Source organism: Nicotiana tabacum, chromosome 16, assembly GCF_000715075.1.
Source record: "Nicotiana tabacum cultivar K326 chromosome 16, ASM71507v2, whole genome shotgun sequence".
Lineage (NCBI taxonomy): Eukaryota > Viridiplantae > Streptophyta > Magnoliopsida > Solanales > Solanaceae > Nicotiana > Nicotiana tabacum.
The window spans coordinates 68,505,345-68,517,901 of NC_134095.1; the positions used below are offsets into that span (position 1 = coordinate 68,505,345).

Consider the following 12,557-nt stretch of genomic DNA (forward strand, 5'->3'; position numbering starts at 1 on the left):
AAAAAATACCGAATCGTACCTAATAAATTAACATGTGAAAATATATTTATATATTAACTTTAAAAATAATAATGTATTAAAAATTTCCTTGGGCCTTAGAATTGTGAAAACGGTTAGAAGCCAACAAGTAATTAAACCTAAAATCCTAATTCCCAAACCTATAATGGTGCTCCTATTGAAAATAAATTAATTCCAGCATATTCAATAGCAAGGCACATGGTATTATAGCGATTAGTAATAAACTACAATGTATTGAATATGTTTACTTTCATATGATTTAGATTTATCTTTTTAACTATTTAATTTTCTATAGACGTTATTCTTGAGTTCTAGCTTTGTTAATATCCCTTCAGTCGTGTGATTTATATTTTTTTTTTTGTCTTTGCTTAATTTCTTTTACAATGCTATAAAATAGTTGATGGATCTATACTCTATGCATCTTTCATGTTTTCTTAATTCATCACCTTCTAAACAATAAAATTATGTGAAGGTTTTGCTAAGTCCTATAAAAGTACATATGTTATTGCATTCTAGTTAGTAGTTACTAGTGACTTTTACATGTCATTAAAAAAGCACCGAAAATTAATCGAATCGTACCCATATCGGAAAGAAACTAATATGATTGGAACGGTTTTGAAAAGTATAATTTTAATCGTACATAATAAAATAACTAAAAAATTAGTATGATACAAATATTAAAATAATCATTCACCAAACCATTGACACCCCTAGCAGTTCCAATTGACAACAGAAAAGAGAAAGAAAAAGTGAGGTGGATAGGGGAAGAGTAACGCGATCTAAACCGAAGAATGTCTATACTCTATAGGAGTAATTATTATGAGCCGTAGGAGCCTCGTCCATTTTGGTTGAATCTGTTCTGTGTCCAATTCCACATTCCAAAAGCCACCCTCCACCACCCTTTAATAGGGCAGATACTGAAACAGTTAAAAGAAGAAAAAGAGGGGGAAGATTTTGGATTTGGAACCATTATCATGACTTACGCTACTTACGTCCTTCGTCACTGAAGGTTTGATTCTGATTTCCCTCTTTTTTGTATTCAATATTGACTTGTATTCTTGAATCCCTAAAATTTGCACGTATAGGTTAGTTTGCTGAAGGAAGAATTTGATTCTCATCTATGTGATATCTGCGATCCATATGAGCCCGTGGTTGCGCCGCATTTTAAGTCAATATTAAAAAGTATATACTCATATTTCTTATTGAAGTTCTTCTTCATCGCGGTAGACTTGTGATTGGCCGTGTTCTATTTTGTATGAGATTTTGGATTGGAGTTAGGAGTTATGCTTGCAGTTGAGCTATAAATTAGTTTATGACTGTAGGGCTTAATTTTTATGGATTTGGAGCTTTGTGATTTATGTTGATATTAGGTTGAATGGGTCACATTATCTCACTGCCTATTCGATAGTCGGAAGCTGGTTCAATGCTCACACCTAAATGAAATAATTCATGCACATGAAGTGGGACATGAAAGTTCTTTACATTTTGCTGATAACAGTCGTAGACTTTAGGCATCTGTTTGCTGGTTAATATTTGTCTTATGGTGATATCACTGTGAATCTCACACAATTAGTCTAATATTTAGATCCTAGAAATATACTTGCTATCTGTATCTAGTATACTAATATACACAAACTTTTTCTTTCTCTTTTCCCATTGGCTACTCCTTTTTCTTCTTTCTGCATTCTCAATGCCGATTTCCCGTTTCTCCTTTTTTTTTTGGTTTTCATTTTTCATTCTCGCTCCCTCACCCCCTCTTTCTGTCCTACTGTTCCTGTATTTCTCCCTCTAATATTGCGAGGCATCTGGGCTGATTCATTTTTCTTGAGGTAATTACTTTGCTTCCTTTTCTTTTTTGTCTGTTAATATCACTACTATAGACTTATAAGTGATTGTTTTTGATGCACATTAAACTGAAGTTATATGAGTAATAGTTTAGTATTTTGTTTTTAATCTGAGTTTTACTCCCCCTTTAAATATTTTTATAATTGTGAATCCATCTTATTTGTCTTTTCTGATTTGCATTATTCTGTGTCCTTTTATGATCCTTTTCAAATACATCTGCTGCTGTATTCTGATATTTTGAGATTACTAGATACGTACAAATTCAGAATATAGTAAACCCTGCAGGGATAATGCTAAAATAAGGGAATTTACATGACAATTTAAACGCATAGAAGGAATAGTTTGATTGAGTGTAGGATCGGACCAAAAATTTGAACTAGCCGAACCATATTAATCCAAAATCGACTAAATACCTAACTATTGGTAGACTCTAGGGTTAGTAGAAGGTTTTATTGATAGAAGGGGTGTGATTTTCTGTTGAAGTGGTGTGTTTTGACAGAAGGTGTATAGGGGGGTATTTCAGGAAACAAGGAGGAAATCAACTGTAATTCACATATGTTAATATGTGCATGAAAATGTTAATATGTTTATGAGTTTTTGATGTATAATTATTTAGTTCATGTTTCCTAGTGATGAGTACACGAGCGAGTGAATGAAATTTCATGGATGGTTAGAATTAGAGTAAATTTTGTGTATCAATGTGATTGGTGGGGGCCATATCATGATTTTGTTGCTTGCACGATTAGCAAAGCTTGGACAGACGTGATCATTCATCAGGTCTAGTCCAGTTGAAGAACGTTATTTTTCTCTCAGGTTCTTCAAAGATGTTCTGTAGACAAAGTATTACTATTGAATTGAAGCAACTGATTAAGAAAAAGAAAAGCCTTCATGATTTGCTATAGAGGTCCTGTAGACAAAGAATTAATTGAATTGAAGTAATTTATTTGGGAAAAAGAGAAGCCTTCATGATTTTCTCTAGCATTACTGAATTGAAGTTCACTTTTTAAATTTGAATCAACTCTAATATACACATCTCTAAATCTACAAAAAAGAGATTATATAATTAGTCGACGTGCAACAGGAACAGCTGATAAGCGGCATACCACTTCGGCATCAACTAGATCTTATATGAAGTTTAGAGAGAAAATTTGGGGCACAGTTGCTATTTGGTTTAGCCCCACTGACAGCCGGCCGGGAAATATTATAAGGAGTACTTTGTAGTTTGTACAGTGCTGAAGATTTATTCAGTCAAACACAACAACTAATCAATTACAATTACCTTTAATTCAATTCAAGCCCTTTAAGTAATCCTTATTCCTTTCATTTCCTAGCTTTTTGCAGCTTTATTTAGCATTTTCTTACCCAATGTTAGTCACTAATTAGATCTTCATTACTCTCAAAGCTTCTATCCTTGACGTTCACGTTTTGATACTTTCAAAAAGCCTAGGAACCTATAGTTGAGAAGTAGAGTTCCCTTTTCTACATTACATTAATTGTCTGATCACAATTGAGAATTGTTCAGTGTCAGTTTACGCTATCATTTGGTCCAATCTGTTACCATTGTACCACCAAAAGTATGATGAACTTTGGGAACTTTATCAATTGGGGCTAGTTGAGAGAATATTTCTTGTCAAAGTGGTGACAGGGTTAAGCATATTAACCTATTGCCCTTCTCTTTTCCCTTCAAGTGTTGATAAAAATGCATTTAATGTAGTGGGTTCAAACTTCAAAAGAATTGGATATTGTTTGTTATAAGGTTTATGGTTAGTAGCATCCACGATCTCCTTGATATTTGTGTTTGATTATCCTTTTTAAGTGCCTATTTCAGTTGCCATAGTGGGTTTTAGTAATATAATTCGTCTTTAGTTTTGCATGCAGATATGACTTTGTCCTATCTGTAGTTCTGCTAGCAAATATCTTAATGGAGTGGCTAGTAATCATCGTTACAGTGGTAGTACTGTGGGTGGCTTCACTCTTTAAAATTCTCCATGAATCTCTCTCTGCCTCACAAGTTGCAGTTTTAAATGATGGTATGGGGTGATTTCTCTACGAAATGTTAATTCTCGTTTTTTTTTTGTATTTACTGGCTGCCTCAATGTTGTTATGCACTTTTCTTTTAGAATCTAAATACAAGCACGGATACACCTTTCCCTATAGTGTTTGTTCTACAGCTAATTGCTTCCCTTCTTGATATCTTTTTTCTTAGGTGGAGTTTTTTGCAAGAGAAATGTCTTGTTGGTTATTGCCCATCCTGATGATGAGTCTATGTAAGGTTGAACGTCTTAACTATGATATTGATATTTGTTCCTATCATAGATTTTCTGTGCGATGCAAACTTTTGAATTGCTATAGAGGGAGTTGCAGACTAATATATTTGGAACTCTGTTAATTTTGACCAAGATTATGAGAGCCCCAATATATCATTAGTCTTACATTAATGCGAAGTTGCTCACTTGAAAATTTTAATTACGCTCATAGTTGAACACACATTCACGGAACAATAATTCCCTTGAATTCATATAGCCATCTTGAAACAAGGTGGACCAGAAATTTGGTGGGCTAAACTATAAGATTCAATTTTTACCCCCTTTCTTAAATAGCTTATTTAAGAACCATAATATGATTTGTCTTTATACAAATTATGGTTTCAACATTTTGTTTTGTTGAACAGTGGGTATGTTATACATATTGTACCTGAAAATACTGTTCCTTTCTTTTTTCTAAGTTTCATCAAATTGCTTTAGGCTTGTTCTAAGAGAAGCATCCCTACCTGGACGACATCCTTTTTTACAAATTTTGTTAAAAAAGTAATCTATTGTTGTTAGTAACATGGATCACAACTCTCAGTGTCAGTTGATTGTTGTTGTGTCTCTAAATATAGATGTCGATTTTCACATATTATATAATGACCTTTTAATGTTTCGGGAATCTTGTCATTAAGTTAATCATACTGTATCTATTTGCTGTACAAACATTACTTTTGAGATGATATGACTTGTGATGCTTCCTTGTACTCTATACTGCAGGTTCTTTACTCCAACCATTAATTATTTGGCTTCGAGAGGATGTAATCTGCACATATTATGCATGTCAACAGGTAAGGCTTTTGGAATATTTCAATTTCTGTTCCACAGCTGAGTCAAAAAATTTCTTTTATGGGTAAGTTTTGAGCGGCACATGTGTATTTTGGTTGATGTATGTATGTCTCAGGACACAAAAAGTGACACTTAAAATGAAAAGTTGATGCTTTTTTCCGGTTGAGCTACTTTAGCAATTTATTTTTTTAAAGTATGATCCAATTCAAGCAGCACTGGTAAACCTGAGGTTCATTTTCTGAATTTGAAATATTGCAGATTTTTCAACTTTAGAAAGTTTAAATGATCTGACCGAAAATCTCTGCAACTGTTTTTAGCAAATCCAGTCTATTACTGATGCTAACTTTCAGTATTTTGTTTCTGTTTTGTTGCATTGTACTGAAATATAGGTAATGCGGATGGTATGGGCAATGTTAGAAAAGAAGAACTTTATTTAGCCTCAGTAATGCTTAAGGTGAAATTTTATCTGAATAGAAATCTGAGCTTGGCTTTAATGCATTGATTCTAGATCTTTGATCTTTTATGTTGTTTTCATGCAATCATTCCTGCATTCATCTATTTTTGCGAATTACTATAAAGGAAGTATTTGGTAAAATGTTGGAGGAGCTAGTCAGATATCAGTCATTGATCTTTCTGTTCTCTGTTTACTCATGCAGGTTCCACAAAAGCAAGTGAAAATCCTTGACCATCCAGATCTACAGGTATTTCTGATTGTATCAGATGGTATCTCTGTATGTTCTTAATGTGTGAGCAGAGTTCTAATGTCTTGTTCTAACTAGGATGGTTTTGGCAAATCATGGAACTCAAAGTTATTGTCAAAGATTATCAAGGAGGAAATTGCCAATTGTGATATTGATTTGGTAAGTGATTTCAGTAATTAGTAGCCTTTTCGGGTGATCTTCAGTAGTTTGTGCTTCTTTGATGGTTATAAATTTAATCTTCATCCCATTGACTATATTGTGCAAGTTGCTTTTCTACTTCACTTGATTAATATCTCGATCTATAGATATATCCTTCATTTATTTGTTCATTTTAGTTGAATATAAAGAATGTCTTTAAGTATGGGAAATATGAATGTAAGACTCTTCTCTCCGTAATGCCTCAAGGGGGAGATAACAGCATAAAACTAGGAATCCTTTTTCCTGAGATAGATGGATTTGCCCAATGTGTAAGACGGTGGTGTTCTAGTAGCAAATTGTATTTTATCTCTCATGTGGAAATGGAAAACACTGCCAAAAATCAAAACAAGCCATCTTTGTAACCATTCCAACTAATGAGGCATCAGGGAGAGTCGTAGTATAAATTATTAAGAAGAATTTATAGCACTTCCTTATTAAATCAATCACAAAACACCATTAGAATAACTAAAACCGTCACAATTATTAACAATCACAAAATACAAACACCAATAACTACTAAACAAGCCAGGCAGTCACCAAGACACACGTCGCACCATTAGAATATCTAAAACAGTCACAAAAATAATCATTCACCAAGAACAAGAACCAAGCAGCAGACCATCGGACAAATAATACCATCATCATCCATATCCAAAGTACATCCAAAAGCACTAATTGCTAAACCAGTGGTAGTCACCAAAGCCACAAAATATGTAGAAAAATAGTCACCAAAATAACACAAGCCCATATAAGAAGTTTAACCATGTCTTAGACTCCAAGTAGATCATTAAGACCATAACAATAACTTATTATGAAGATGGTTAACTGGATGAACATCGGTACATCTCTTTATATGAATCCTTAAAGTGGAAGTGACACATATTTTTTTAATAATAGAGAAATCCCCAAAGGTTGGTGAAGCACAGTTTGAAACTTAGCGGATAATGGTCCTGCCTCACTTCACTACCCTTCTCCGCTTAAATGCCAAACGTCCGTTTGTAGCAGGGTTTGAACCCGTGAAGTGCACACTGTTACCGGTTACCACTAGACCAAAGCCCTGGGAACATAAGTCCTACACATCTTCACACAAAAGTTATAACCCATCCACAATTAATGCATCTTGCTTTCACACTTCTTTGTTCAACCTTTTCAAAATGAACCCAAGCATATGATGGAGCTTTACGACCATATAACCGCATGATTAAACCTAATTAACATAATATGATAATTCTATATGGTAAACACAAATCTTTGGATAACATAAGTTTAAGTCGTATCATAAAAAAATAGAAGTTTTGGACTTATCAGATGTTTGTAACTTGCAATTAGATTTCAATAATGCAAAAATCTCTTCTACTATTGGCCATATCTAAAAATAATTTAATAAAATATGTCATATAACATAAATAAGTTAATTATTTTGCACTAAGACACACAAAATACGAAGCCATACCAAGTTCAAGTTGCTCAAGATAATCCAAATCTTCAACATTAACAACTAGAGACTCACTCTAATATCAATCTTGAATACAAACAAAAGTTTGCACCAATTTAGAAATCAATGAGCTCTTAAATGAATCAAGAATACAACCAATACTAAATGCACATTTTGTTGCCTGCTAGTAACTAGAATTGCCAACACATCACAAGTCATGTCAATAAGAACAGAAATTCTAGGAGCATTAACTCTCCACCAACCTAAGGATCAAAATTCTCAATAACGGACTCTTATTCTTCATTAAGACACTTGTCCAACTTTAGTTTAACACCTACACTTATGTTTTTTTTTTTGTCTTTGCAATTGAAATTGAAGTAGAAGAAGATGATGTAGTTTGAGATCTTCTTGAGTATTTCTGTAGTTACTCTCCAAATAAAGAACTCATGTAACTCTTCACTTTATCTTTTATCTTCTCTCTCCAAACATCTCCTTTATTGCATAGTAACCATACTCAAGCTTGTTTCGAGGATCCAATACAGAGGCAATAGAAATTATCTTATTCTTTTTTGTAGGGTCACCCCAATACTTTCAAACTTTCTTGCATTCGCTTTCCGGTGAACACAAATTAGCATTGTTACTTGCTATACACTTTTTCAAATGACAAACAAGCTTACATATTTCCTCAAAATGAACAATAGAAAAGACATAAAGTGAACTTGAATCCTTCAAGGTGAGCTCCTGAAACCTTTCAAGAAACTTTACCATATTCCTCACATTTACCAAATTATCATTTTGGAGTGCACCTGCAATGCTTCCATCTTTACAAATATGAGTGTGAAGATAAGTGGACAATCCACTATCAATAAGATTATACATGTCAAAGGGTCTCAAATTGTTGTGTCGTATCCAACATCAAGTAGGTTGAATTCCACCTAGTAGGAACATCTAAACTCAATGATCTCTTTCTTTTTATCCTTTGGACTTCACAATACTCCTTAAACTTTTTAATTCTTGTAGGAGATTGTCAAATATACCTCATCATTTACTTAATACATTTGATACTTCTTTCAAACTAACTTTCACAATAATAATTGGGAATTAACATGATGTGTGGTAATCATCTTCATGTGAGATGTATGGCTCACATATTTAATTGTATTGTGCAAGTTGGTTTGAAAGAAGTTGGTGTTTCTATCAAACATGCTAGGCAAATGATAAGGTACACAATCTCCTAAAGGTTAGAAAGTGTATGGAGTGTTTTGGGTCCAAAAGATAGAATGAAAGAGATCATTAGTTTTGGATGTTCCTATTAGGTCGAATTCCACTTACTTGATGTTGGATGTGACACAACATTTTCAGATGGCCTTTGGTAGTTATGATCTTATTGATAGTGGGTTGTTGATTTATCTTCTTGTGTATCTGAAGATGGAAGTATTGCAAATGCACTTCAAAATAATGATTTGGTAGATGCGAGGAACATAGTGAAGTTTCTTGAAAGGTTTTATGAGCTTATCTTGAAGGTTTTATGTCTTTTCTGATGCTCAGTTTGAGGAAATATGTGAGCCTGCTTGTCATTTCAAAGAGTGTATAGCGCTAATGATACAAACTTGTGTTGAATGGCAAAGCATGTGAAGGAAATGTGTTAAAGTGATCCTGAAAAAATGAATAAGATGATTTTTATTGCATCTGTGTCGGATCTAGATAGGAAGTTTGACTATGTTGGGTTTGCACCCGAGGAGATACTTGGAGAAGAAAATAAAGGTGAAGAGTTAGTTCTTTATTTGGAGAGTTTATATAGAAATACTCTAAACGATCCCAACCTACATTTCTTCCTCTATGTCATGTCTTTGTCTGATTTTACTTACATGAAAACATGATCATTGAGAATCAAACTTCAATTGAAGAGACAGAAAGTTCGAGTGGAAGTGTGGGTGCTAAATTAAAGTTGGATTAGTATCTTGATGAAGAATAAGAGCCCGTTAGTGAGAATTTCGATGTCTTAGGTTGGTAGAGAATTAATGCTTCTAGATTTTCAATTCTGATTTCTAGTGTGGTATCAGAATGTGCATTTTGTATTGGAGATCGTAATCTTTGATTCATTTAGAACTTCATCGACTCCTAATTGGTGCAAACTCTTGTTTGTCTTCGAGATTGGCTTCAGAGTGTGTCTCTTCCTATTAATATTGAGGAAGATTTGGATTATCTTGATCAAAATTGAACTTGTCAAGCTTTTGTGTTTTGCGCGCATCTTAATGCTAAATAATTTGCTTGTTTATGTTGTGGGACATTTTAGTAAATTATCTTTGGATATGGCCTATAGTGGAAGCGATTCTTGCATTATTGATATCTAGTTGCAACATGTTAAGTCTAAAACTTTTATTTATTTGATGATATTGCTTAAACTTATGTAATCAAAAAATTGTGTTTAACATATGGTTTTATCTTTTAGGTTTAATAGAGCCTCGTTTGCACGGTCCTAAAGCTCGATGCAACATCTTGAAAGGTTGAAGAAGTGTGCAAAGATGTGTGGCACTTCCACTTTAAAGTTTCATCTAAAGAGATATTTTGGTCTTAATCCAATTAACCAACTTTGTATTTAAGTTGTCAGGATGATTTTAACGATCTGCTTGGAATCTTAGACATGGTTTTAAACTTTTGATATGTTTTTTCTATTATTTTGGTGACTTTTTTTAGACGTATTATGGCTTTGGTGATCAGAGGGAAATCTTACTTTTGTTATGCAATCACCCTTTTCATCTCATGGACATTTTGTTTTCCAGGTCGTAACTTTCGATAATTATGGAGTTTCAGGTCACTGTAACCATTGCGATGTTCATCAAGGTGTACGGTAAGTTATTCACCATATTCTGGTAGCCATTGGTAGTACTTCTGCAAATGAAAGTATTCACCATATTCTGGTATTACTTGGAAATGCTCTTGCAAATGTTACAAAGAGTTATTTCGTATTGTCAGTGATATATGATACTATACTAGTGAAACTTCACAATGATGTCATTTCTGTTTTTCTAATTTAATAATATCTCTTATACTAAATTAGGTTTTTTGAAGAGGCATCGTTTTGAGGGAATTTCCTTACTTTTCTTTTCTTGAATCTATAATTGATTGACATGCCAATAACATGTTGTGTATTTTGTATGACAAGGGAAACATTGATGATTCAGACTCTATTCTGTAGATGTAGGACTTCAAAATAAATCTTCTTCAAGGCTTAGCAAATTAACTTGTTCCTGATTCTCCCATTAGTCTTCCAAAAAATTTGTGATAAATTATCAAAGGCTTAATATTAGCAGCTTTATTTAAAAAAAAAAATATATTTCCTTGCAATATCTACTTTGTCAAACCCATAGGTACTTACATATTCAGTAGCACGTCCTAATAAAATGGTTTTCTTAAAATGCAGAAAACTATTGCAATATACTTCACATGGAGAAGTAGAGGCCTGGGAGCTTGTGAGTTCTTCCCTTGTCTCTTTACCTTTGATACTACCTGTTGTTTGATGTTGGTTTCTTGGGATATCATAGCTTAAAGAATTCAGATGAATTTGGTTTTGAATTTCCACGACTATGGTTGGCATCCCGCCAATCACAATTTTGTGGTTTAGGTTTTTGACTGGAGTGTGGTGTTATGATTCATCATTTTCAGATCAGCACTAACATATTGCGCAAGTACAGTGGACCAGTTGACATATGGTTGTCTATCCTATCTGCCAAGTTCCATTTAAGGGGAGTGGTGCATTGCTTGCTAAATGAACATCCTCGAAGGAGCTTAGCTGCAATGGCTCAGCACAAGAGTCAATGGGTTTGGTATGTACTACCTTTGCTATTTTCTTGCTTAAGATGGTATATGAGTAAGGGAAGTTTGAAAAGAAGAATAAAGGGTTTTTATTCTCGGTCCCTCTTTCCAGACATTCATTATAAAACAAATGATCAATGCGATGCACATGTGACGTACTCTGAACGAAGTTAATCCTTTTGCAGTAGAAAAGTAGTAGAAGTTATCACTCATGGGACATTGTATTGGTGTTTAACCAGATAACTAAATGGAGTCTTCCCAAATGTCGCGTGACAAAACATTTGCTAGACACAAAACAAAGTGAAATAAAAAAAATAAAAGACAACAAGATCCTCCATGTCATTCATGCAATATTCTGAATGTCTTCCTATGAAGAGCTTTTCTATACGACCATGGATGGCCCACTTGTAGATTTCATTCCACATATTCTATGTTGTAACTAATCTTTTGGTTTATCTTTTCAGGTTCCGAAAGCTATTTGTTTGTTTCTCGAGTTACACATATGTTAACTGTCTTAAGAAGATCAACTAGAGGCATGTTAGATTATTGGTTCAAGAAGACACTTGAAAGGAAGATCAACTAGATATTGGTTCAAGAACACACTAATGGGAACGATAAGTCAAACCGCTCAGCGGATCATCTGAACTGAGTGAGCTTTTCAACTTCTGATATATTAAGAAGTGCAGGCAGTGTTAGAATTATTAATGGTTGTAAAATAGCTGGTTTTACTTTCTACTTTTGTCGAATAAATGCTTTGCACATTTCTTTATTTCTTTTTACCTCTTGTTGTGCTCTATCCTTTTTTTGCTTCCCTACTACACTGATGCCGCAGTTTCGGTGAGTAACCGAAGTTATGGTATATTTACCATTGGCAAGGGTGAAACATGATTTCTTTCAATTAGAAAATGTACATCATAGGGAGAGCATAGCAAATTGAAAAAGAATGAAATTAATAACTGAACTGTTTTAAATTTCTTATAATAAGCCTCTCACCGACCTGTAGTTTGCCTTGAAACAATTAGTCCTCTTTCAAGGAATCAATTTCCTTTTGATAGGTTAGATTTGCACCCATGGTTCTTCAAGTAAAAGTTCTATTACTATTGGCCACATAATCAGGCTACTCGAACAGACCAGAGTCTAAACCATAGAACAGCACCCAACTTATTGATATTGACATTTACTAACAAACAAGACAGAAGAACTGAGCTTCATTCCCTTCTTATCCCGGGGCAGTTGCCAATCGATCTCTTTGAAACTTTGATTTGGCCGAAAGATCTTCAAGTTTTAATTAGTGGCCAGGCGACCTTTATTAGTTAGTGTTAATTTATAATTGGGGTTAGTGACAAGATAAAGTGAGAAATTCTGACCCTAAACCCAAAGTTTCATTTATGACCAGATAAAGTGACAAGTTCTGACCCTAGACCCAAAGTTTCATTTATTACGCATTAG

The 12,557-nt window shown here is 33.8% G+C and overlaps 1 protein-coding gene across 3 annotated transcripts; it reads left to right on the forward strand.

Moving 5' to 3' along the window:
* The first annotated feature begins 756 nt into the window (after positions 1-756).
* LOC107812760 (putative N-acetylglucosaminyl-phosphatidylinositol de-N-acetylase) lies at positions 757-11,882 on the forward strand. Of its 3 annotated transcripts, none has more exons than XM_016637928.2 (11): positions 757-1,027; positions 3,730-3,893; positions 4,070-4,130; positions 4,890-4,960; positions 5,348-5,412; positions 5,615-5,659; positions 5,738-5,818; positions 10,076-10,143; positions 10,717-10,765; positions 10,959-11,119; positions 11,573-11,882. In XM_016637928.2, the coding sequence occupies exons 2-11, from the start codon at positions 3,785-3,787 to the stop codon at positions 11,637-11,639; spliced, it is 777 nt and encodes a 258-aa protein (XP_016493414.1). In that variant the 5' UTR covers positions 757-1,027; positions 3,730-3,784; the 3' UTR covers positions 11,640-11,882. The 3 variants fall into 3 exon arrangements, with proteins under 3 accessions (XP_016493414.1, XP_075089017.1, XP_016493413.1); XM_075232916.1 differs by having other exon boundaries at positions 779-1,027; positions 4,070-4,135; XM_016637927.2 differs by having other exon boundaries at positions 786-1,027; positions 3,742-3,893.
* The last annotated feature ends 675 nt before the right edge of the window (positions 11,883-12,557 follow it).

What these genes read in the sequence shown, in the direction of transcription:
- LOC107812760 (XM_016637928.2), top strand. Translation starts at nt 3,785, where the DNA reads ATGGAGTGGCTAGTAATCATCGTTACAGTGGTAGTACTGTGGGTGGCT. An exon ending in TAGCCTCAGTAATGCTTAAG is followed by an intron (nt 5,413 to 5,614) that starts GTGAAATTTTAT and finishes TTACTCATGCAG; the next exon opens with GTTCCACAAAAGCAAGTGAA. An exon ending in AAGTAGAGGCCTGGGAGCTT is followed by an intron (nt 10,766 to 10,958) that starts GTGAGTTCTTCC and finishes CATCATTTTCAG; the next exon opens with ATCAGCACTAACATATTGCG.